This window comes from Marmota flaviventris, chromosome 13, assembly GCF_047511675.1.
Source record: "Marmota flaviventris isolate mMarFla1 chromosome 13, mMarFla1.hap1, whole genome shotgun sequence".
NCBI lineage: Eukaryota > Metazoa > Chordata > Mammalia > Rodentia > Sciuridae > Marmota > Marmota flaviventris.
The window spans coordinates 71,594,181-71,620,606 of NC_092510.1; the positions used below are offsets into that span (position 1 = coordinate 71,594,181).

General features: G+C 48.7%; 1 protein-coding gene across 1 annotated transcript in view; it reads right to left on the reverse strand.

The window, feature by feature from the left end:
- Nucleotides 1-26,426, reverse strand: part of Gabbr2 (gamma-aminobutyric acid type B receptor subunit 2) — a 351,347-nt gene that overhangs the window by 60,735 nt on the left and 264,186 nt on the right. Inside the window, exons 9-12 of the mRNA XM_027931027.2 lie at nucleotides 24,745-24,825; nucleotides 20,770-20,920; nucleotides 17,944-18,076; nucleotides 5,745-5,852 (exon numbers count right to left, since the gene is read on the reverse strand). Coding sequence (XP_027786828.1) covers nucleotides 5,745-5,852; nucleotides 17,944-18,076; nucleotides 20,770-20,920; nucleotides 24,745-24,825 — 473 coding nt within the window. The remainder of the gene's footprint in view (nucleotides 1-5,744; nucleotides 5,853-17,943; nucleotides 18,077-20,769; nucleotides 20,921-24,744; nucleotides 24,826-26,426) is intronic.

Here is a 26,426-nt window from a genome sequence, read left to right on the forward strand (position 1 = left end):
AGCTCCTCATCTGTGAAACTGGGCATGTCCAGCACAGGGCACAGCCAACCTTAGAAGACACACACCAGGATTTCCCTCTTGTAAATGTGACACAGTAAGGTCCTTCACTCATAAGGCTTAAGAATGGGGTAGAAAGGGGCACTGGAATTCTGAAGGATTTGGAATTATGTGAACCTGGGTTGGGATCCTGGCTCCATTTCTTGCTACTTGTATGGTCATGAGCAAATCACTTCCTCTTTCTTATTCTGCATTTTTAATTTATGTCATGGCCAGGAGGAAGGGGAGAGAGGGAGGTTCATGTATTATTCTCTAAGTATGGTATAAAGGAAAGAGCATAGATTTAGGAATTAAAAGGCCTCTTTCTAATCCCAGTTCTTACCAAATGTGATCTTGATCTTGAGCAGGTTGCTTAACTTTTTTAGGTCTGAGTTTTCTCCTTGATAAATTGGAGCCATTCATGCCCAAGTTACATAGGTGGTCTTAGAATAAAATGAGACGGTGTATGAAAACACCTAGTACAGGGAAGATGCTCAAGGAATGGTGACTATTTTACTACCACTACTTGGGATTTGTCCATTAGTGAATATGTGTTTTTGTGTAGGACAGCAACATCTAGGGGTGAAACATGATATTGCACCTCAGCTCTACTAGACATAGAACTCAATGGATGAATCTGTGGTGGGAAGGTTGTAATGAGAGGCTATATCTAATTTCCTTTTAGCACCATTCCCAAAGCCTGGCACGTGGCCAGTGTTGGTAGCTGAATGGACTTATACTAAGAAGTTATGAAATTAATTTCATTTATTAACTGTGGAACTGTTTATCGAGTGCCTACATTGTGTCAGGTTCTGTTTTAGACAGTCATGAAAAAAAAACCCTACCTTCATGGAGCATGCATTTTAGTGGGGAAAGACTAACGATGGATAATTAAACAAATTCACCCATGAATATACAAAATACACTACCAAGGACAGGTGATTTAAAATAATCTTCAGTAATGAAAACTGAGGGAAGGAAAACAAAAATAGTACTGACCTGACCATTCCAATTTGAGGACCAGAGAACCTTTCCAATGGGCAAGGTCACCTCTCAGTTCTCACTTCACCTTCTCTCTTTCGTTCCCTCTTTTTCAGGTTTCTCCTCAAAGTCTGCCCACTGCCTCTCTGGGGTATGTCAGTAGTCATTGATATCAGAACATGCCATCCTGTCTCTGAACCTGGGACAATCTTGCGAGTGAGAGATGGAATTGTACCAGCAATGATAAGACACCGGGCTCTAAGCTGCCATGAACTAACTAGTTGTATGATTTTGGTTAAGTCCTGTGACTCCTCTGAGCTGTTTCCTCGTGTACAAAATTGGGAAATAACCACACAAGCCATATTAGATGCCCAGAGCCTGGCTGACAATAACTTCAACGGAAGCCAGTGATCATGCCAATGTCAGTTCCCCTTGTTGTATGGATCAGGGATTAGCAAACTATAGATTTTTCTCACCACCTATTTTTTAATAATATTTTTTTTTAGTTGTAGACGGACACAATACCTTTATTTTATTTAATTATTTTTTTATGTGGTGCCAGGGATCGAACCCAGTGCCTTACACATGCTAGACAAGCGCTCCACCACTGAGCCACAACTCCAGACCTCACAATCTATTTTTGTAAATAAAATTTTATAAAAGCATAGCCATACCCATTCTTTAAATATTTGTCCATGGCTTCTTTTCCATAAATCAGCAGCATAGGCTAGCTGAAAAAAAGGCAGTATAGGGCTGGGAATGTGGCTCAAGTGGTGCGTGCTCGCCTGGCATGCGTGGGGCACTGGGTTTGATCCTCAGCACCACATAAAATAAAAATAAAGATGTTGTGTCCACCAAAAACTAAAAAATAAATATTAAAAAATTCTCTCTCTCTCTCTCGTTAAAAAAAAAAAAGAAGACAGTATAACTTGCAAAATCTCATACAAGTTCTGGTTCTTTACAGAAAATACTTGCCTGACCCCTGCTGTCATTTAGCTGATGCCTGGGGTGGCTGTTACAAACCCTCCCCACCAAATTTCCATTGAGCCTGGATGAAGGTCTGAGCAGGTGTCCTCAGATGGTTTTATTGCTTGTGTTGTTGTCTACAACAGTACCAAGTCATATGTGTCCTCAAAAAACATCTGCCCCAAGAACAGAAGGTCTCATCTTTGAGTTACTGCTTCATCTCAACACTTCAATTTGGTCCTAGTGAGAAGCAGAATAAAGACTGCAATAAGCTCCTCATTTAAGATTTTATGACTGGTCTTTAGGAAAAAAATGGTAACATGCTATAAAAAAGCTGAATTTGGGAGTGTGAAGCCACCATGTGTCAATACTTTCTTCAGTAGACTTCTTTTCCTTTAATGTCTTTAAAAAAACATGGCCATATGGGGTGAAGCTTGTGTGTGTGCATTTGGGGAAGGCCTGCCATTGTGGGTGGAGGGAGGAAGAAGTGGGAGCTATGGAAAAAAGGAAAGGATAAAAAGACTCTAATAAAAAAAGCATATGATTGCAATTATAAGGTTATGTAGATCTAGTATATGTATCAGTGAAAAAAAAGGGGGACCCACTAAAAAAATCAAAGTCCAAAGTTCTTTAAAAGAAACTCAAATCACATAAGGAGAAATACTGTATGACAATTTATGTGAGGTTCCCAGAGGAGTTGTCCCTCAGAGCCAGAAAACAGAGTGTAGTGCACAATGGAGTTGGTATTTTATGGGGCTTTAGTTTGGGAAGGTGAAAAAGTTTTGGAGATGGACAGTGATGATGGCCACACAATATGAAGGCATGATCTGAAATGCCAAACTTTTGAGGATAAGATTTGGTCCCTGATTTTGTTGTAAAAACAGTGAAGGCCGATGAATATGCTGTAGTGTGGGAAACTCCTGGGGTTGCTCTAGTCCTTCTTGTAACTCCAGGAGAAGGTTAGAGGAGGGAATGGTGGAAGACAGAAAGGTATATATGACTTGGGTGGATCAAACACCACGTGGGGAATCAGATGATTCTGAAGGGGTTAAGGCAGTCACAGTCCAAAATGGCTCTTTTCCACGATTCTGGTTTTTTTTTTTTTTGTGTGTGTGTGTATATAAATATATATTTCCAAAGTCAGGTTTTATTGTTTTGTTTAATTGGTTTTTCTTTTTCTTTCAAAACATTTTTTTTTTTGTACTGGAGATTGAACCCAGGGTCACTTTACCACTGAGCTACATCCCCAGCCCTTTTTAATTGTTTTGAGACAGGGTCTCGCTATGTTGCTGAGGCTGGCCTCAAACTTGCAATTCTCCTGCCTCAGCCTCCCAAGTCATTGGGATTACAGGTGTGTGCCACCATACCTGAAAGTTTTATTGGTTTTTCAAATTGTGGTAAAATACATATAACATACAATTTACCATTTTAAATGTTTTTAAGTGGCTAGCTTAGTGGCCTTAACTGAATGGAAGTGATCTTGTGCTACTGCAGTGTCCTGATGCCAGCATCCCCCACTGACCAAAACGCCTCTCCCCTTCCTGTGCAGGCAACTCACCCTGTCATACCCTCTGTCCCTGCCGTCACCCTCACCATTCTATATCGATGCCCCTGCTGGTTCAGACACCCTCCTCTCTAGTGCAGTTGCCCCCTGGGTCTTGACCACAGAATTACTGCCTCTGATATCCACCTCCTTGAGGGCTCTACGTATTACCCCTGCTGTCCCTGACATCATCATCCTTTAAAAAAAAAATTTAGGATTTTTTTCTTCCTAAAAATTAGAAAAGGAACAACAACAACAACAACAAAAACAGTAAAAAACATAGTTCAAAAAGTTTTTTAAAGTTAAAAAAATAGTAAATAATAAAGGTGGGGCAGGTGCTTGCCTGTGGGACAAGTGCCTTCCCAAAGTGCCAGGATCCCCCACAGCACAACCCTCAGCTGTGCAGTGTCTCCAGAGGGCGCAGGTCCCCTCCCATCCAGCTCAGCGCTCTGCGCTGTGGCAGGAAGGACACTAAGCCTGGTCTCTGGAAACCGCGTCACATCCCTGTCCACAAGGAGCTTGTAGACAACCAAACTCCTGAAGTTTCTCTGACACGTTTTGTTGATTGTGCCAGACAGTCGGGGTGTTCTTGCTCAGCGCTCACACGAGGATGGGAACAGAAAGGCCAGTTCTTGATTACAGATGACAACATGGATGAGTCACATATTAACACAAAGGAATCGACACTGATTCTCGCAAAACAGGATGAGTTGTCATAAACGGCAGAGCAGCTCTCTAAGCAGAGCTGCTGGGTGGGAGGGATCCCAAAACCACCTAGACCAGTGCTTCTCAAACTGGCTGGCTTCAGCCTCACCCAGGTGACGGTGAAATAGAGGTTGCTGGCCCTGCCCCAGGATCTTGGTTCTTTAGGATCAGACTGGGGCCAAGCGTGGCATTTCTAAGAAGCTCCCAGGTGTGGAAGCCCACCCTGAATAGCTCTGGTCCCAGCCTGAGGGCTTCCATGCTGGCTGTGAGCGGTCAAAGCGTGCTCTCGGTTTCCAGGGTGTTACCTTTGCAGATTCAACCACCCGCAGGTGGTTTACCATGTGGTTAGGCCAACAATGGTTGTATTTATATCAAACATGCAAAGAATGCTTTTTCTTGTAATTATTCCCCAAACAATACAGCATAACCATTATGTACACAGCATTTACGCTGAACTAGGTACTGTAAGTAATCAAGAGAAGACCCAAAATATACGGAGGATGTATGTAGGCTATATGCAAAGACTATGCCATTTAATATCAAGTACTTGAGCATCCACAGATTTTGGGATCCTTGGAGGGGGGACAGTTCTGAAACCAGTTCCCAGAGGACACTGAGGGACAACTACAACTCCTGGGAAAGTCTAAAACCTACTGATGCTTAGCTACAGCCCTAGAGATTTGGGTTCAACTGGCCCCAGGTTGGGTGATTTCTTGTAATTTTCAAATGTCTCCATTGTCCTGTAGTGTCCAGCCGGGACTAGGAGCAACCAGTGGCTGAACCTCTCTCACTTACACAGGGGACTTGTCATAGTGCTGCTGGGCCTGGAGAGCAGCAGAGGGCACAGGGATCTGGTGTCAGGTCTGGAATCTTTGTCCCTTGAATGTAGCCTAAGGTTTTCCTGTGGTGGCCTGGGTGTGTGGCAGGGGCCCGAGGGGCAGGATCCACCCACTTCACTGGAGTGGGCAGGGGCTGCTGCACTTGAAACACTGTTTCACTTCCCCTCTTTTAGGGGCTCCCCATTGCCCATAAGTTCAAGTTCAGATTCATCTATGTGGTTCCTACCTTTCCCTCCAGCCTCTTCTTGCACCCTGCCCCTGTGACCCCCACGGCTCTCCATACTGCGCCCTTCTCGGCCCTCTGACCAGGCCACTCTTATTCTCAGGCCTTTTCATGCACTGTTCCCCCTATGACATGTGCAGAATCCCCACCCTCTCTATTTGACCAACTCCCCAACACCCTCCAGGACCTGGCAGAGGTGAACGTGATGCCTCCCGGAGTGCCTTGTGCTCCAGAAGTCCCCATGTATCCCCAACCAGCACCCCTCACTCTGTGCTGTAAAGACTTTGTTAGCTGTCTGATGTCCCTGGGAGCCAAGAGATAGGGACTGTGTTTCTATGAATCCCCAGCAAGTAGCTTAGAGGCCACACACAGTCAGCACCTAATTCATGTCTGTTTGCTAAGTGAATATCTAACACTGAGTGAACCCCTAAAGCTGTAGGAGGGTGATTACCTTCTTCTTCATTTTCACATTTTTGAAGATGGCATGGACCCTCCATGTCTTTGCAAACATCGCTCCAAAGGCAGTTGTGTAACCCACGGTGAGGATCCAGGTCCTGACCTAGAGCCCATGAGAAAACGGAGACATTAGCATCCTTCAGGTGAACAGATCTTCTGTCAGATGTGTCACCACCCCAGAAGAGGTCCTCTAGAGGATGGGGACAAATGTTTTCCTTTGCATGTTGAATTTTGCTGGCATCCTTCAATCAAATTTCAAGGTGATGGACTTTAAGTTCTATCAGCCATTTGTCAGGCCCAGAGTACTTGGCATGTATGTGAGATTCAAATCCTGCCTCCAACAGGCCTGTAGTGAGCACATCATAGAGAGAGGCACAGAAAGTCCCAGCACTGCTGAGGGGTCACTCTCTCTTTCTGTCCTCCCTTCCCTCTCCCTCCCATGGCCAGGCTACTACTGCCCAGGGTGACCTCAGGAGTCCAGTTACTTAGCAGCAGGCCAGGCTGGATGCTGAGACCACAATCAGACCTTGGATCCCTTTAGAACTAAGGCCCTGTCTGGCTTTCAGCTGATCCCCAGGACTAAAGTGTGCCCAGGCTGATGACTGATGGGAAGAGCCATACCTGCAGGCTGGCACAAGATGGCCACCATCTGTTAGCTACTGAGGGCTTACAAGGGCGCCCACTCCCCACCTCCACTGTCATTACTCCCAGACTCCCCCCTCAATGGCTGGACCAGACACCCTCCATCACCCAAGGGTGTGCAGATCCCTGGAAATGCTCCAGCCCAGGTTTATTCTGCTCTAGCCTTCGAGGCAACGTGGTTATCCAACTTTTCAGAGACAGCACATTTTCCCTCTCTGTTCTCTTTGTGAAAATAGGAACTGGCAGGGTAAAAGGCAAGACTGATCTCCTAAGTCAAGGGAAGGACAACAGCATCCCCAAAATCACTGGGAAACGTGTGTGAAGTGTGACTGCAGACTGGGTACAGGGGGGACTCAGTCTTCTGTCTTCTTTCATTTCAAAAATGAGGGGGGAATCCAAGCCAGGATGAACCTCAGTGCCTCAGGGGCATAGGATGTCTATGTTATCACCCCGATTAGACTCCAAGGGCCCAAGAGAAGTAACAGACCAAGAAGGAGGAGCTTATCCAATGGCCAGGTCACGAATTCCTTCCATTGGCACTGAGGGGCCCTATAGACCATCCCACTCAGTAATCCATTTGGTGGCTTATCTGATCCCTCAACTAGTGCCATCAGGCCAGAGGTAAAATATAGAGAAATGGAAACAGATAATAACAGCTGCCAGGGTGATTATTTAGGAGATGTCAGTTGATGAGGAAACCACTTTACAAATGAAGAAACCGAGGCCCAGTGCATTGGACAGTTTCCCTCCACTGCCCACGTGGCCCCAGAGTGAAGCCTAGAAATCCTCCCCTTGATCAGGGGCAGCCCACTGTCCTGCCTCCTCCCAGGTCCAGTCTGCTTAACCCACATCAGGCTCATCTACACCCTGATCCTGCTGCCCAAGGGCAAGGGCACACGAGGTGGGGCAGCTGACCAGCCATAAGATACTCTCCTGAGGACTGCGACACACTTTCAAAGCTAATACGCAGACACAACTTAAGACCACTGGTCCACAAGTGTTTTTGGTCATGTTCTCCTATTAGAAAGTCCATCTGAAACACCAACACAGGCAGAGCATGGACATTTCATAAAGGATGGAAAAAGGAAATAATGCCATTAGTTTACATCATCATGGGGCTGACACAGGTCTCTTCTTTCAAGGCCATGTGTCACACAAATGTGCTGAGTGTTATTAATATCTCCCTTGACCAAGGTTTTCCTTAAAGCAATTATTTTCAGGCCACTTGCCTATTTTGTGAGGGTTAACTTCATTAAGATTCAATGAGATAAATTAAGTGAGTTAAAACTCGATAATATAAACTTAATCTGGCGTCTGGAAACGGCAGTATGGTGCCAAGAAGGGAAAGACAGGATTGCCTGAAGCTGCCTGGCCGGAAGAGCTCACAGCCCCTGCCTGACCATGAGGCGAGCTGTTGACTGGTGTCTGAGAATTTGGATTTGGGGTGGGTTCCCACCATCCCCTCAATGACAAACATGGTTTACTGTGCCGAAATTCTTTGTGCACAGAATATAGTTTATGTTGAACACCTGCATTCCTTCTGGGAGTCTGGAATTTGGGGCATAGTAGGCAGGCAGGTACATGGTCCCCTAATAGAACTCCCAGACACTGGCTCTCATGAGCTTCCCTGGGAGACAGCATTTCCTGCGTGTTGTCTCTATTCATTCCTGGAGCAAATCCGTGTGTCCCGTGTGACTTCCTCTTGCAAGCTAGCACCTGGTCCTCCCTAGTATTTGCTCCATGCCTTTTTCCCCCCTCTCTGATTTTGCTTGTGTCCTTTCACTGTCATCGATCATAGCTGTGAGTGCAGCTGAATGCTGAGTCCTGGGAGCACCAGGAATCCCTGAACCTGAGTGTCCCCCACCCACACCCTATCTCTGTCTGGAAAAATGTAGTGACCAACCACGATGTTCTTTGGTTGTGGAGGTTCCTGGATGTGACCACCAGAAGCACATGCTGAGCCAGGGTCCAGGTCAGCCCTGGCCTCACCTCACACCTGGAGGCAACTTTTAAGAAATCGATGAACTAACAGTAGAGGAAAGCGGGGTGGGAGCAGGACAGTGGGACCCACCAGCAGGGCTGCCTACCCCGCTGGCTCTGCCGGCATCAGCCCTGGGCTACCCTCTGCTGAAGGGAGGTGTTATTTCTCTTCTCTGCTCCTCCTGTGTCTATGAGATGGAGAGGGTGCCAGGACTGGCTCCTCTTGGCCCATTTAAGTGCTCCTCTGGGTTATCATCCCCACTCTGAGCTCCAACCCTGCACATATTCTTGTCACTGGAGGCCCAGGTGACACTTAGGTATCCCATAAAACCTTCACACTCTGCAGCCAAAGCTCAGCTCATCAGCTCTCCCCCTGAGATTCTGTTTCTCCCTGACTTGGGGAATTGTGTCACCATCTGCCTGTCCCCCAAGTTAGGGACCTGGGAGTCACCCATCTTGTCCCCACCTCCCCTGACTCTCCTAGTCCATCTGCAAGCCATCTCCTCTGCCTGCCCTCCCATGTCTCTCCCTGCCCCTTGATCTTGACAAGTGGGCCCTGGTGTTGCCCCTGGGGCTTTGCTTCGGCCTCTGGTAGGGTTTGGAAGGATGGTCAGGAGGCTGGAGGTGCCAGGAGGCTGTGTTTCCCCCAACATCTGTCTCTGTGCTGTGTCTCTGGAAGTAGCTGGGTCTCTTCACCTAGCACTGGCTCTTTCTGGGCCAGGAAGACTCTCATCATTCTTACAGGGGACTAGGGAGGGCATTTCCTGGGGAGGGCTGCCGGGTGGTGAGGGCTACCTCTGGGTACCTCAGTATCCCCAGGTTGCTCCTTTAACCCCGCCTGCACACCTGTAGTTTTTCCCATCATGGGAACCCCAGAGACAAGGGGTTCTGTCTTGTGCCAGGGCCATGCCCGACACTCCATCTCACATTGTGTCCCGGGTCAACGTAGCCCTCCCTTCTATCCCCTGCTGCATCCTGTGTCTTCTCAGGCTGCCAGTCCTGGCAGGAGCTATTTCCTCTGTCCCCGGTACTATTCTTCCTGCATTCTCTTTCACATATTCTTTATTTGTCCTCTGAAATCCAAACTCATAGGCCACTGCCTCTGAGAAGCCCTCTCAGACCTCACAGGGAGGTCATGACTGCCCATTCCCCACAATGTCCACCTTTATGCACATTTCTGCTGTGACATCTGTCTACCACCTGCCGGCCTCTTCCATAAGATGGAGCCACTAAAAAGCAGGGCTTGAGCAAGCCCATGAAAGGACAACCACAGAGAGGACTGGCACTGACAGCAAAAGAGGCTGAGTATGTAGCCTCAGTGGCCCCTTCCACTCAAATTTGATATGTGATCTGGTAGATAGTGAGCTAAGCTTGGAAGACACTCTGTCAGGATGCTGTAGGGGCATTTCCTGCACTGAGGGAGGTTTATTTGATGATGTTCCAGGTATACCTTCTTTCTCTATAACCACTTGATGTTAAATGAACTAGAAAGTTCTGAGGGGCTGTAATGATTCTGATTTCCAATTGTTCCCCTCCAAAACAAATCTCTACTGAGTCATCACCACCAGATGAAGAGCGACTTCACTGTCTCTACAAAGTCTTGAGCACATTCACTCTTGAGAGTTAATGTCTTTCTCTTCCTTTGGCCACAGAGCACTCAGTACCCTGTCAATTGTCTTAGACATACACATCCATGGGGGAAAAGGAAATTCAGGCGGGCAATGTCCATCCATCTCAGCTATGAAAAAAAAAAAAAAAAGAGAGAGATGAGAGCAAATCTCCAAAGGAAAAGAAAAAATCTATGCCTGGAACAGTTTTGTTCAGCTACCGCTCAATTGATGCTATGAAGGCAGAGTGAAAGGTCTTCACTGCTCTTTTGGGGATCAGCAGGGAAATGGACACACAGCCTGTGCTCTCAGGCCTTCTGACAGATGATGGGGGCTGTGGGACACTGAGCCTCCACGTCACCATAGATGCACTTGGCCTTGGGCTGGAAGTCAGTTAGAGGAGGCTGTTTGGACACTTAGGACAAGCTGCTTTTCCACTGTTCACAAGGATTCTAGGATAATTTTATTGCCTTCTGAGCCTCACTCCAGGCAGGCAACAGCGAGAGGCAGGGCAAAGAAGCCCCCGACTATCCAGAAGCAACCCAGACCCCTGGCAGATCCTGGTGGGAGAGCCAGTGCTGAGGGTCAGGTCTCCAGGGCCTGCCTCGTCTCCCTGGGGCTGGTGGCAGTGAGATCCAAGGTGACAGGTCTTTGAAGAAGGCCCCCCAGAAGCACGCCAGAAGACCCCACCTTTCAGGGCTCTTTTGGTAAAATCTGCGTAGAAAATCTCCTCTAGAGTTTAGAGTACAGCACACCTTTTTCAGGGGGCTGCAAGAGACTCCAGGTACAAGCAGGAACACATTGGGACTCAAGCCAGGATGAGCAGGGCACCTTAGGAACCCTGGGGCAAATCAGCGGACGAGTGCCTCATCTGGTAGGAGGGATTTCTGAGACGCACACTCTGGTCCTTTTGAAAGATTCCTCTCCTCAAGGCCCTTGCATCAGAAGAACTTGACTCAGAGCAGATAAATCCCAGACTGAAATTCAGCCTCCACCCACCCCTGAGACCAATATCCCTGTGTAGAACACAAATTGCACAACTGTACTTGGCTCAGGTGACAGAACAACACCGAGGGAGGGAAGAGGCTTTTCTTCCCCCCATCCCCACCTCCTCCCAGCAGGTGCCTCGGGATTGGAAGCTGGGCAGCTTTCTGAAGGTACAACATTCTCAAGATAGGCAGTGGCAGGAGGGGGCGTGGGTGTGTGCTGGGGAGTGGCTGCTGTGTGCCTGCAGGCAGCTCTGTGGATAGAAGATGTGGACAAGCAGGGGCCAGGACCACAGAGGAAGAGCTGGGCAGCCATGCCACAGAGGCTGCATGTGCTGTGGAATTTGTGGGCAAGTAAGAGGCAGCTTTTTAGGATGTGCACAAATAACCAGAGCTTACTTGTGGGGGGCAGGGAGCATATATTAAGACTTGCCCCTCCACTTCTGGCCATCACCCTTTCCCCTAACCCCAGGGTGTAGGTCACTGTGAATGGGGGTGACTTGCTGACTTTTGCCTTTTGGTTTACACTGCCAGCCCCCTAAGGGCAGCAATGGTGTGGTTAGCTCTGTGCCTGTGGAGCTTGACATGTGGTGGGTGCCTGGAAAATGTTATCAGATGAATGAACGAATGAAGGAATGGACCAAGGAATGAATGGCGAGAACAAGAGAACCCATGAGTGTGGGGTTTCGAGTGGCCCACATGGGACTGTAGGAAGGGAGGGCCTCACCTGTCCATCAGCTGGAGAGTTTAAGGTCCTTGGTCCTTAGTCCCCTCCCTTAGAAGGACCTCAATGGCTAGAGACAAACGGAATAGGGGTATGGAGGTCACCCCAGCAAGAGAGGCTCTGAACCCAGCCCCAGACCCAGTAGGTCCAGGTAGGCTGTTAAGGTTTGGATGTGAGGTGTCCTCCAGAGCTCACATGTGAGACAATGCAAGAAAGTTCAGAGGAGAAATGAGTGGGTTGTAAGGGTCAGAACCCAGTCAGTGATTTAATCCCTTGATAGGAATTAACTAAGAGGTAACTGAAGTGTGGCTGGAGGAGGTGGGAATTGGGGCGTGGCTTTGGGGTATATGTTTGTATCTGGGGAGTGACATCTCTCTCTGCTTTCTGATCATCATGTGAGCTGCTTCCCTCTGCCATACTTCCCCCGTGATGTCCTGCCTCGCCTCAAGCTCTTAGAAAGGGAGCTGGCCTCCTATGGACTAAGACTCTGAAACCATGAACCCTCAAATAAACTTTTCCTCCTCTACAGTTGTTCTGGTCAGATCCTTCAGTCACAGCAACAAAAGAGCTGACTGAAACATAGGCCCTGTTAGCTCCAGTGCCTGGGGCTGCCTCCCTCAGCTATTCTGAACCTGCCAGGTGAGGCCACCTCCAAGCCCTGTGGGGATCCCCTGGCCCAGCCTGCTGGCCACCTTTCTGAACTCAAAAACACTTTACGTGAGGACATGGGATCACAGGCCAAAACAGTCCCCAAAGCACATTATTATATCGCTTTACTACCAACTACTTAAAAGGAAAGAAAGAAAGTAATATGATAGAGTTGTGGCTTTTTAACTAAAAACATTTCACTAATTCTTTCTGGACTTGGATTTACTGAGAGCCAGTAGGTGTTCCTTGGCAGTCTGTACCTTTTTAGAATTAGAAAAGCTAGGCAGCTCTGCAGGTCAGGAAGAGGGCATGTTTTGCTCCCCAACCCAGTAGCTGAACCCCCTTGACTCCATCTCTGCCCGGCTTATGCCCATCCTGAATGCAGACCCCCTTACCAGGAGGGTGAAGAATCTGAAATCATGTGGCAGGACCCGAGCCCAGCCCTGCCAACTGTGATGGGACCCCTGGTTTTCCAAGATTGGGCGGTGGAGCCCACACACCAGTGTCGTCCAGCCCAGGAGCCCCGGTCTCCCCACCACTAGTCCTCAGGGGACCAGGTCTCTGGTGCTTCCATTTCTTCTACATGCTTAGTCTCTAAGACACAAACACAAAATGAAGCAGCCAGTGCTGATCTTCCCCTTGCTACTCCAGGTGTAGGCTGGGGACGCTGCAGCTCTAGCTCTTGGGAGCATCACAGTACAGAATCACAGGCCACCCCAGATGTCCCAACACAGATCCGCATTTCATCAAGACCCCGGGTGATCCACACCTACACTGAGCTGCACCGGCCACGCAGGGGATAGTCAAGATGGTAGTTCTCTTTAGAGCAGATAGTAAGTGGAAGGGGACAGAAAGGGCTCCTGGGATACAGTTCATGTCATTTCTTATTATGGATCCTGGATTCACAGTTGAGTTCAGTTTGTGGGAATTCATTGAGCGATATATTTGTGATACTATACATATAAATAAGTGTATATTTATATGTCAGGGGCACACACCATCCTGGCTTGTCCCCAATCCAGTTCTGGTACAGCAAAATCACACAAGGCCAGAAGTGGTCATGGATATACCTACACCAAATTGACCAGCACCGACCCCAGTTTCTAGGCTCTTCTTCAGCCCACCTTATCAATGTCTGTCTTAGCAGTGTCCAGAGGTGAACACAGTTACCCTGACAGAGTCCCCCCTTTCATTCATTCATTCATAACGATAATAGCTAACATGTACTGAATCTTGCAATGTGGCATGCATTAGGTCCTTCACATACACGATCTCATTAAATCCTTATAAGCATAGTATTATCCATATTTTGGAGAAGAGTAAATAATCCCTAAGGTTCAGAGATATTAATAACTTGAATTACAAAGCTGGGAAGCAGTGTATTTGGGAATTGAACACAAACAGTCTGACACCAGAGCCTCTCTCTTGTGTTAGATACTCTCATATGTCCTGAGGATACATCAAAAATGAATTCATACACCAACATCAATGAAAAGTACACCTTTAAAGGGTGAATGTTACAGTCTATGAATTATATCTTGATTTTTAAAGATCCAAATGGACAAAGATCTTGGTTGGGATAAAAATTGACTGGATCCCTAAGAAATTAGTTGACCTGTTTTTCCTGGTATAAGCTAGCTAACAAAAATCAAAGCATTTCTTTAAAAAAAAAAAAAAAAAGGAGCAGAGCAGGCATCTTTGCAATCCAACAGGGCTTCTTGGGAGTCTCTGTCCTGCCACCTAGCAATGCAGGACAGGTTTTTGACTTTCCTATGAGGTGGGGGACAGTGACTCCTACCTGCCTGATCAGGTGGCTGTGGGCTCTGGAAGGAGCGGCTGCACCCAGCAGCAGAAAGCAGACCCTTGGGGAAGCAGGGTGCACAGTACTGAGCTCCGCGAGGGCTCGGGCTGGGGAGGTAGTGAAGCTGCTGACTACTGCACCCCAGGATCTCCTGAGACGGGAGGGTGCTGCAGACCCACAGTGGGACTGCAGGCCGGCCAGGCCTCCTCAGCCCCTCTGCAGAGCCCCCGCCTACCCTGCACCCTGGAGCTGGGGTTCTGCCTGTGCCTACCATGCCTATGCATTTCTCTTCTCACCTGGCTCCCTTTCCTGGCTGGCAGGGGCTGGACTTCCCGAGCCAGGCCAACTTGTCAGAGAGAGCAGGCACTCCCTTCCCTTGACACTGGGGCTCTGGCCCACACCCAGCACCAGCCTCCTAGGCAGCTCTGTGCCCACAGGGGCCACGTTGCTATGGTGATTCCACTACTGACACAGTGTCCAGGGAGACAGCACCATGTAGCTGGAGCTGTTTGCAAGACTTGCTGAAACCGGCACTGACAGGCTGGGAAGATTCCAGAAAGGGTCAGAGAGTGGGGGATGGGAGCTAAGTATAGCTCTTCCCTAGCAATAGAATTTTGAGTGTGTGTGTGCGTGTGTACATACACAGGTGCTCACACTTGCGCCCACCCCTTGCAGGTTAGAATGGCCCTATGGAGCAGAGACTCAGCCAGCCCCGAGAGGTCCAATCTGTGACTATCATGGGCTTCTTCCCGAGATGGTGTATGTGGTTTATCATTGTGTTTTATTTTTATATTAAAAACTAAAAGAATAGAAAAAGGGTGTTTATAAGACAGCAGGTAACATTCTACCCCACACCTGAGGCTGACTTTGAGGTCTATCTTGCCCCTTGGCTTTGAAGATTTCTCACAGAACACAGACAAGGTGACTCACCTTGCCCCTCCCTCCACCTGCCCCTCCCACTCACCCTGTGCTGCATACCAGGCAGCTGTCAGAACCGTCTCATTTAACCCATGTCACATCCTACAGGGAGTATTATTACACTCATCTTACAGGTGACAAAACTGAGGTCATTGTTTGGGGATCCATTGTTGCCCATCCATCCCAGAGTTTGCTGGGGACAAGGCCTGGGGGTGGGAGGCAGCCTTCTAGGTCCAGGAGAAGAGAACTTGAGAAACCTCATGGAATAAAGGACTGATCCCCTGCAAGTGTTAGAGTACAACTCATGTGGCCCACTGGGGACTGTATGCATGTTCTAAATCCAAGAGCTTCCAGTCCCTCCTCCAGGGAATGATCCAGTAAGTGACCCCAGTCCCAATCATGCACACATTTTGCTGACCCAGTTTCACCCAGAGGAGTTCCTCTAAGCCTTTCTCCAAGTCATGAATGCGGGTTCCCTTTGCAACAGCCCTGAAAGGACCCGACTGCCAATTGTGAATTCCCAGGGGTGTGAGAAGCAGCCCCCGCCTCCACCCGAGCCTCGTGCCCGCTAATACCGATTTGTGAAGTGCTTTATGATTTATTCATACGCCCTCCCAGGCTTCCCAGGACAAGCTTCCCCTCACACAAATGAGTGCAGCTCCTGGAATAGAATGTCAGGCTTCATTAAAAGAAAAACGGCGGGTGTGGGGGATGTCCCTTTCTTGCAGCGTTTGTAGAATTCAGGTCAAACTTGAGAAAGCACCTGAGCCGGAACAGGCATTGGCCAAAACAAAAGTGACCTGGTGGCTTCTCTCTTGGGAGGGGACCCTCTCTGGGTGGGGAGCTTTCTGTGTCTGCCTTGGTATCACCAGACTAGCCCTGGTGCCATTTTCATGGTTGTCATCATCATGACGTCCTTGAATTTGTGGAGGGGTTCAAAACACTTTGGAGATGGAAGAGGGAATCCTCCTACTCCTTCTCGTTGAGCTTGGTAGGGAGCCTCAGGGCGGCCCTGCACACAGCTCCACACTGCCCAGGAAAGCTGAGCACAGACAATGATAATGTCATGAAAGGGCAGGGCCTCACCATGCATAAAAGTCTTGCTGATGCAGCAACTTTGGAGACTTAATGGGCTTCTCGCCTCCCCTGATGCCAACAACCCCTCCACACAGCAGTCATTCCAGCGCCAGAGGGTCTCCAGTGTCAGGAAGAACCCTGCTAATCCATACCTATAAGGACCTCTGAGGGGCTCGGTGTCTTTGGAATCTGACCCCAGGCACTCTGAAGCCAGGTGCACAAGGAATGTTTGTCTCTTGTAATCCTGTCCTGACCTCCCAGGAGGGCAGAAGGAAGCAGGAGGGGCACTGCTGAACTTGGAACAAAAACCCTGGGTGGGAAGCAGGACCTACAGAGCCCTGGAGCTCAAGGGGTTAACCTTCCTCCAGGTGTACCCCTAGAGTGGAGGGTGCCTGAGCACACCCGGCCTCACTGCCTCTTGTGGTGACTGGGAGATGACCTTATACTTCTCAGTGGAACCTTTAGAGTAAGGTAAGTGTATCTGTAGACATCTCTCTGGCTGGATGATTCACGCTAAAATTACTGGCAACACCAATTTCTTGATGCTGTGGGGCAGTCTGATTTAACCATCTGCAGGAATCAGGGGGCATCGTCACCCAGAACACAGGATCCCGGGGGCCTCCCTGGTTTCCTCATGCTGTCTCAGAGCACAGGAACTAGCTGTTCCTGGAAAGTGGCCTGCCACATGTTTAAAGGGCTCTTCACTCACGTATCCCTCCTTGCTAGGCTTTCACCCATCACTGTCTGGCAGTGGGCAACTTGAAACTTCAGAGCAATAAATGAGACCTAAAGAGACGGCTGTGCTCCCAATAGCTCAAGAGAAACAGCAACCACAGAGAGCAGCTTTTGCATTAATCTGGTCCACAAAGATGTTTTGCTAGCCCCTGTAGCTCTGATCTTCCAGGTGGAGAACTGGGTGAATTGCTGCAGTTAGGTCAATAAAGAGACCCAAATGGCTCACAAGTTTTGAGAGGTCACTATTGTCCAAGTCCAGAAATAAATTACAATTGGTTCCCATACTGTTAACTTTCAGCCAAGACTACTTAGTTTCACACAACTGCAAAGGCATAACTTAAAAAAAAATAATAACTAAAGGGCATTTCTTTGGATATTAAAAATTTTAAATGTTAATTACTTTTCAAGATGATTTTTCTAAAATATGGTAAATAAATCATATTGTGTTGGGCTTCCTTAAATACATGCATCCTCAGTGGGGATGATACAGCCCCCTGGGGAGTCAACACTGGTTCTTTTATGTGGAGAACACCAATCTTTTATGTGTATGTACATAGAGTACACACACAGACACAGGCATTTCTGGTATTAAAATTTCGTGGGAGAGATGATTAGGAAAACATGTTTCCAAAGGCTCCTGATGGGAGCAGTAATGAAAAAGAAAGTTGGGAAATACCACTGAAGTAGAAAACCCTGCTACAGCTTTTCTGAGTGAAGCAAGGTCAGCCACACAAACATCTTTTGTCACATTCTGTGAAGGTCACCCATGTAGCCAGATGTTTCCTCAATGACCCTGACCCTGACTCGATGCTGAGAAGTTTCTGGTAATTCTCTTTCCTCCCTTTTCTGGGGTATCCCATCACCTCTGAGGGGCCTGTTAAACACATCACCTTACTTTCCAGGCAGCTCATGCTCCTTCTGGTCTGAAAGTGATCTCATACTCCCCTGTCGGGTTGCAGACTGCTAAGTGGGTCATTTCCTGCTTATCTGTGTATTTTCACGCATTTCTAGGTTGGCATCTGTGTGGGGTGGCTGGGGTCACCAAGAGACCCTTAGGTCATATGCCCATGACTTACAGTGCAGAGGGTTTCGAACGTCTTTTCCGAGACAAAGGATCCATCAAGACCAAAGAGAAAAATGGAGGCGTAGGAAAGCATTCCTCCGAGGATGATCAGATTGTTCATGTAGGGACTTGACATCTTGATCAGCCTGAGAAGAAGAAAGGTGGCACATTTACAGAGGGGCTAATCTGGTCAGTCCTTCAACACACTTCCCAGGTGCCTCCAGGTGTGCATGGCGGCCAAGGATAGATGGGGGGAGAAAGATGGAAGCCCCGTTTCCCCTCACTTCCTGATCCTCACTGACTAGGGGATACTGCCCTTCATTCAAGGACCCAGATGACTATGCATTTCTAATTGTTGATTTTCCTGCTTCCTTTATCAAATTCACTCATCTCTCCCATAGAAACGCGTGAACTTGATCTGTGGCCTCAACTTCTCCATTTGTTAATTTCCAATTTTACTCCATGGTGCTAAGTCAACAGGTTCTTTTGGCCAGGGCTGGGAAACATGCCAATCTAGGGAATTCTACACTGGAGTGACCTTCCACAGTGAGGAGGGATTCTGCTGAGCGCAGACATCAGGGAGGTCTGTGGGTGAGTATTTGGAGTTGCTTAGGAACCCTGTCATCAGGTATCCAGTGAGTTATCAGCAATGGTTGCCTCTGAGCACTCAGGAAGCTCACACTAAGGGCCACATATGTGGTAGAAACGCCTCTCCCAATCACTGTCCCTGTCCTAGGAGGTGGATGATGGAGTCCTCATCCCCTACCCCTACCCATATCTTCACCAGCCTACCGTTGGGCACATTCTTTATACCCCCCAACTCTCCAATGCTTCTTTTCCACTTCTGTGAAGAGTTCTGTGGTAGTTCCCAGGTGCCCAGCCAGGATGAAATGAGGCTGTCCAGGGGCTGGAGTTACCCTTGGATGTACTTGGCTCTCCAGCACAATTAGCTCAGAAAGTTTGAAGTTTTCTGGCCCCACTATGTTCAGGGACTCTTTGGCAGATTGTAATTATAGCCAGTTGTTCCCTGAGTATTTTTCTTTACATTCTGCAGTTCTATTCATCCTTCACATTTTAAACATGCAGCATGTCAAAGCAATAGGAAAATAAAAAGCTTGCTGCTTTTCTGTGTGTATGGACTACATACGAAGCTTCAAGGTGGAAATTCTGTGGACCAGAGCTTGGACCTGCCTCCATCTAGAGGCACATCTAGATAAGTCCCTTAACCTGACTGAGTTTCCTGGCCTATGAAACATACTGGTTGACCATGCTGTCTAGGGTCCCCAAGGCACTAAGCTGGCACTGAGCCCCTGGGGGGGTCCTTTCATAAACCCGGGGCTGAAAATGGCCTTCATTCTCATTAGCAGAGCAGATTGGGGAGGGCAGAAGTTAGCAGACTTCCAGGAGTAGGTGGCCCCTACAGGATGGGCGGCATTTAGGAAAGTAGAAGTGAGAGGGATTGGGAATCATATTGCTATTTATTTCTTATCTCTGCAGATTTTTCAATAGCAAATCCAGCTAAAAAATGCAGTTGGTTTTGCCTATTGAAAAGAGAATGGCAATGTACCCTAGGAGACCATGAGAGGGTAGTTAAGGAATTAAAAGAGCTTGAGCTCGCTGTTCTGATGGGAATTCTTGAGGTGGGTAGGGAAGCGCTTGACACTAACTGGGAGCCAACGTTGTGTTCAGCTTGGAGGTACAACTACCATTTAAGGGTTATACCAAGTAGAAAAAGTTGGTTCAATCTTTTTGCAGCAATATACCTGTTATTGTGGTTAATAAAACAACAGGTGAATAAAACTCTAATTTGTTCTTCAGGAAATGGGTTAGATCTAAGCAATTGCTTAAAAAAAACAAATCCTAAACACCAAAAATATAAAACCCCCCACAAGAGCCTGGGGCTTCCAAATTCCTCCCTTGCAAGTAAGAAGAGAAGCTAAACAGTTTTCCTTGGAATTCATGTTGTTCCTGGTAGCCTGTGAGGTGACACAACATGGCTTCTGGACATGGTGTCAGATCTGAGGTGCTGCATCAGGCACTGAGGCTGCTCCCCAAATAACCAAGCTCTGAGCCCTGCTCAGGCTCTCCCACAACAAAGCAGGAGCTGCCTGCAGGGATTCACCATGGAAACCAAAGAAGCTGGCTGTGCGTGGTCAACACCAGCGCCTGGAGTGGTGGCCTGTTTGACCCACGACTGACCAGAATAATTCAGAATGAAGCTCTGTCCTTGGGAGAGTTAGGGCATATGTTTGGGAAAAGCAACCAAAACAAGAAACCCAGGGGACAGGTCCTCGCACATGTGGACAGCAGTCTCCTGTCATGGAGGTTGGGGGTTCTTATTTGTAACATAGGAAACATCAGGAGGGTCAAGTGAGATGATGTAAGGACGGGGTTTCTGCATTGTCACATGTTTCAACAGGAGTCCCCCATCCATCAGTGATTTCCAAAGATGTCTGGGAGGGGGAAGAGAAGCTGGGGAATTCTGTCTTCTGGATTTCTACTCTTAGATCATACAGCGTGCTAAGTATATCCAAAGAGCTGAAAAGGTCTGTGGACTTGGAGTCTTCTATTTTATTTAACCTGGTCTTCTCTGAACTCAGTTGACCAGGGACTCCCGTGCAACCAGTAGCCCTGCCTATGTGTGTGTGTGTGTGTGTGTGTGTGTTGTGTGCATGTGCACGTACCTAAATCATCCTGGTGACTGAGTTACACACTTTAGGAAACTCTACCCTAAGAACTTTTGTGCCCCTGGAGAATCTGTCATGTGAAGATCCTACACTTGGACCATGAAGTTGACAACCCAGATGGTGTTATCCAGGAAGAGGGCCTAGCAGCTTACTTCTGATTCCGATTCTTGATGTTGAAGAAGAGAAAAGCACTGGCCATGATCATGCCGAGGATGGTGAGGGCCGAGAGGATGCTGTAGAGAGGCAGGGAGATCTTCCGGAGCTGCTCCAGGATGATGGTCTTGTCCTTGGGTGGTTCGGATCCTATAATATCAAGGGGAAGACATCAGTGGAGCCCAGTGCATAGTCATTCCCCAGGGACATCCTCATGTAGGTGTCTGTGACATTGGCCAGACTCTTGCACCACAAATGTATCCGTGGCACATCTATCTCCTGAGTGAGTTGGATCGGTGGCTGGCCAGTCAGCCCAGCAGGGAGCCTGAGCCAGGACTTATTTCTTTCTCTAAATAGAATCAATCAGGGGTTTGCGATGCATTTAATAGCCATTAGAAGACTAGAATTTGATTTGGTCTAATTACGCTGTTGAAAACGATCACCATTCATCCCCAAAGGTAACATAGACTTGGGAGGCTCGGGGCTCGGTGATGTGAGCAGGTACCACTGGGTGCCATTGGGGTGAGGATCTTGGCTGTGGCCTCAAGGACTCTGTTCCTACCCACACATGATAAATGATCACCCCTCAACAGGGCAGACCTCCCGCCTGTCAATTCCGTGGTGACACAGATGTGCTCTGGCTGCAGATTTTCTGCCTCAAGGTCATTATATTATACAAGTTCTTTGGTTTGCTGTTTCCATAAGACTTGCTAACTGTGGGGGGCAGAAGCTACCTTCCTTTCCTGCCGAGCTAGGACTGGACTGAAACTGTGGGGTTCCATTTCTCGATGTGACTGCAGAGCTGCCCTGCTCATTCATCAAGGGCGCCGGAAACCTCAGGGGCCCTGAGGGTCTCAGAGAAAACACATCTCTCTGCATGGTTGCAAAATTGCCCTGTTTTAGTTTTACCAGGTGCAGGCTGGTTTGAGATGAGGGATGCAGGGACTCCCTCAGCTTCCTGAAAAGCCCTTTTTTTCTTAGGTACTATTTCAGGTCAGGTTTCTGCTGTGGAATTGTGAAACTTCAGGACTTTTCCCTCCAGTGGGGATACGGGGATGCTGGATGCAGGGGAGTGGCTAAAGCTGGGAATCCCGGGAGCTCCATTAGGGGTCACAATGACCTCCCTGGGAGTGCCATGGACACTAGCTTCATTTTTGCCTCTGTTCCCCAGGAGACAAACCAGGATGGGCACCAGAATGGTGGCAGGGGTGGATAACTCCCCCTAACATCTGTGTTTAAAAACTTTGGCTCACAGGTTCAAATGCGTTTAGAAACATTCAATGGATAAAAAAAGAGTTGGAGCCGTCTAAGAAATCTAGGGAAGTTGCCAGGTTTGAAAACAGCTGGGAACCTGCTGGTGTGTTCAGGTGAAGCCTTAAGTGACTCATACAAAGTGACATTTATAAAATGAGGGCTTCAAGGGCTGAAAGTCAGGGCAAAAGCAAACACAAGGTAGAGGCAATATCCTTTCTTACTTCTAGAAGTGAGAGTTTAACATCTGGAAACTTCTTCCCCACTCTGCATCACCCCGGCCCCACACACTGAGACTGCAAGAAGCTGGCTCAGGGCCTTCTGGCTCCCAAAATCAAGTTCTGGGGATCAGAAACAATTTCCTCTTGGGACGCTGAGTTTTGGGTGGAAGGTGATATGGCCACTAATGAGTTTGGGCCCTAATGTTTAGAAACAACTTCAGAAAATTAACACCAATTTCTCCTCCTTATTCCAACCTTCCCTCTTTCCAAAATGGTGCCTCCACAAGATATATCTCCATGAAGATGGTATGGGAGCCAAATGGTAAGGGTGGACCAGATCCATTAGTGGGAGTGACGACCCTGAGTTTTCTTTCTTGCTTCCCATCCCGTTCATTCATTCCTTAGTCTTCCATTCGCCGCCATTTGTTCATTCATCATGATTGACAACCACCTTCTACCTGTCAGCCATTCCCATCTTAGAGAGGGGCAGCAGTTTTCTAGGTGTTGAGTGCATTTTATAGCTAGTAAATGATAAAGCTGGCAGAAGTGGGGCCTGTGTCTGCCTAACTCTGAAGCCTGTGCTCTACCCACTGTGCCATGGGGTCCTGGCAGGGTGAGGACATGAGGATAGCCGCAGCATGAAGCAGGCAGTGCAGTGCCCCCTGATGGAGCCAAGAGGCTCTAGAGAGGAGACTAGGGGGAGCGGAGTCTTGGGAGATGAGTAAGTCTTTGGGGTCACCAGGAGGACAGGGCACAGTGGGCAGAGGCAATGGGTGTCACAACATCCGAGGAACTGTAAGTAGTGTGACTATGGAGATTTGAGAGAAGAGACAGAGAATTGTGGAGTGGCCCCCAAATGGAGGCCTTGGGGACACAGCACACAGCAAGACCCCCTCTCTGTGAATGAGCACTGGGGACCATGCAGGGCTCTGAGCACAAGTGAAGCACCCTCAGCTCAGTATGACAGCAAGGCCCCTTTGGCTGCTGAGGGCAGATGGGACTTGAGCAGCCACAATGGTGATGGAAGATGGCAGGGGCTGGTGCAGGGAGTTGGGTGAGGGAGGCTGGAGCTGACCTGGGCAGAGGTACGGGCAGGAGAGGTGGGTCCTGACTCTGGAGGCATCCTGACAGGGCTCTGGATTCAAACACTAGTGTTCAGTCTCTGGGCAGCGGAGAAGGACTGAGAAGTAGGCAGTGGGCCTGGCCTGGCAGGGCCTGAGCATCATCGGTGATGGGCGGGTACGCTGACTGTTCTTTAGCAATTGCCCTGGCTCCCCCTCCACCCGCTGCCATTCGTTTTTCTTCTAGTTATGTCTCATGATTTTATTTTGTACTTGAATCTTTCCTTCAGTTTCTAAACCAGAATCCTTATTCAGTAAACCCTGAGCAGACAGGCCTAGCCCTGGATCAGGAGCCACGGTTACAGGCCTTGCCTCTCAGAGCCTGTGTGAACTTGTGGTGACAAGTTCATTTCCCAATCTGAACAACAGGGATGACAGAACTTGCCTACCTACTTTTCAGAGATTTTCTGTGGCACCATGATTTTATGTGCTCGGTGATGGTTCCCTTAGGTGGGATAAGGAGGCCCAGCTGAGTGTGGAGACCACACTCAGGAGCCACATTGGAGGCTGACTGGAGCATTGCAATGTCCTTAAAGTTGAATTCCATAGATCCAATGGACGTGTAGGGACATGGCAAGTCTAACCAAAGGGCCATGGAAGAACCTTTTCTGGTGGCCTTGGTTTTAAAAAGGCACAGAAAGCTAGCCATCCTATCCATCCATCCACCTACCCACCCACTCATCCATCCAACCATCCATTCATTCATCCATTCATTTATCCATCTATTCATTCATCCATCCATCCATCCATCCACGTGACCCGATCATGTATTACTTTTTCAATCAGATGTCACTGAATCTTCAACATGTGCCAGACTTGACTGATATCAGGAATCTGGAAGGAGGATCATGGTCCAAATCACAATTTCAAGGCAAAGTTATGGTGGCCATAGGAGAGGCAGAGACAAAAGTCAGAAGCAAAGAGAAGGGAGCCATTAGCTCAGCTGGCCGGTCAAAGAAGGCTGCACAGAAGTGTCATTTGACCTGATTCTAGAAGGCTAGGAGGAGTCCTCAGGCAGAAGAGAGGGAAAGGTCTTCTAGCAAGAGCAGCAAGTGCAAGAGCCTTATTGCCAATCCAACCAAAACCTTTCACAGAGTTGGAGACACAGATAAATTTAGCTGGACCACCTTTCAAAAGAATGACTGCTGGTCACCCAGTGGCTTAAATATCTCACTAAGCACTCTGTGAAAATTCTAGGAACCCATTCCAGGATCTGAAATGAACATGAGTGATTGGGACCCTGTGTTCAGTAAGGAGTAACTGTGTTGAGGCTGTGACTTTGACCCCATGAAGTCAAGGACTCAGTTTATCCCAGCCCCCAGACAATGTCCAGCCTTGGGAGTGACTGAGTACCCTCTCCTCTGAGTAGCCCCTGCCTTACCTTGGAACCTGATGGTGTCATTGATGATCTCCAGGGTGTCAGCCACAGCGTTGTACTCCCCCACCTTCACTTCCCTGCTGTCTGGAGAGAGAGAGAGATGGTGGCCAGTTAGATGGGGATCCTGGGTGTGTGTCTGGCTCCCATCCTGGCACTTTCCTGCAGGCTTCGTTCCTTCCAGGTGGAGTCACAAAGCCCCCAACCCAGATAGGTTGGGACCTCCTTTCCCACCATCTCCCTAACTGGGTGTCCATCCTCTGCTGTGTAACTCAAAGATGGAGAGCCCACTCACCCCAAAACTGGACTCTATGCTTTTACCAAGTTCATTCTGACCTTTGAACCATCTCCCCGCAGCTTCCCCCTGTTCCACTGGCTCTTCCCTCTGGGACTACACAGACTGTTCCCTCTACCTGGGGACCAACCTTAGAGACTCCAAGACATAGGCCCATCATCCCCATGGCAAGAGCCCCTACACCTCCTTATAGAACTTCATTTCTACTTCCTGCCCCGCCCAGGCCCTTCCTAGGGCCACACTCCAAGGAAGATGTCACTGTCTTTTTGGTGAGTATGACTTGGTCAGCAGGGAGTAGAGAGGATCACCCTCTACCCCATTCTGGACACCTGAACCCTGACAATCATCTTTGGATGAACTGAGCATCTTTGGGGGTCGTGTTGCTCTTCGGCATCACACTGAGCACGGCTTCCCGCTGCCACTGGATCCTCCTGTGCACTGATTCAGTGTGTTTTCAAACCCTCCTCAGGTGCACCAGACTTAGATCCTCCCCCTCACTATCCCATTGCTGGGTTTGGTCATTGCTGAGGTTAAGATGATGAGGGCTGACCCGGATGGAGGCAGGAGGAATGGAGAGGGGGATCAGATTTGACAAAGGTTTCTTTTTTCCAGGTAAAACAGACACATATGATGATCAACTAGGAGATGAAGTGTGGGCAGGCAACTCATCCAGGATTCCAGGGGTGATGGTGACGAGTGCTCAGGTCCCATGCCATGAGTGGGGAACTCAGGAAGGGGTCAGATAGAAGGAGTGGGAAGACAACAAGTCTGTTTTGGGTGTGCTGAACTGAGGTGCTTGTGGGTCACCCGGGAGCTGTCCTGAGTCTGGAGCCCAGGGCAGAGGTGTGGGCTGGGGGCAGAGTTGAGGCCATCATCAGCATGGAAGCTGGGGCAGGGGGCAGGGATGAGACCCCAGGGAGAGTGAGCCCAGGAGAAGAGGGCCAAGGGTGGCATCAGGGGAACACTGACCTCTGGTGTGGGCAGAGCAAAGCTGTTCTCAAAGGAGACTGGGAAGTTCTGACCAGGACCCCAGGAGCAGGGTGCTGGAAGAGAGGGGCATCTTAGAAGCCAAGGAAAGGGACAAGTTCACAGTGGAGGTGGCCAGCAATGACACGACTCTGAGACTGGCACAACAAACCCCTTGAGCTGGGGTTGGTAACTTGGGTAAATGGCGGAGATTGGTGACCATAGGTGAAGCAGATTCAGGGAAAGGTGGGGGTCAGAGGAAGGAACACAGGGAGCGACAGTGGAACCCCTGGGTAGAGCAGGCCTTGACAAGGATGGGGAGCAGACAGAAAGGGGCCGAGGGTACTTACAGAACCCCTATCGTGGGTGCTATGTTTAGGGTACAGTGTGAGTGTGTCCCCAGAGGTTCTTGCGCGGGAAGCATGGT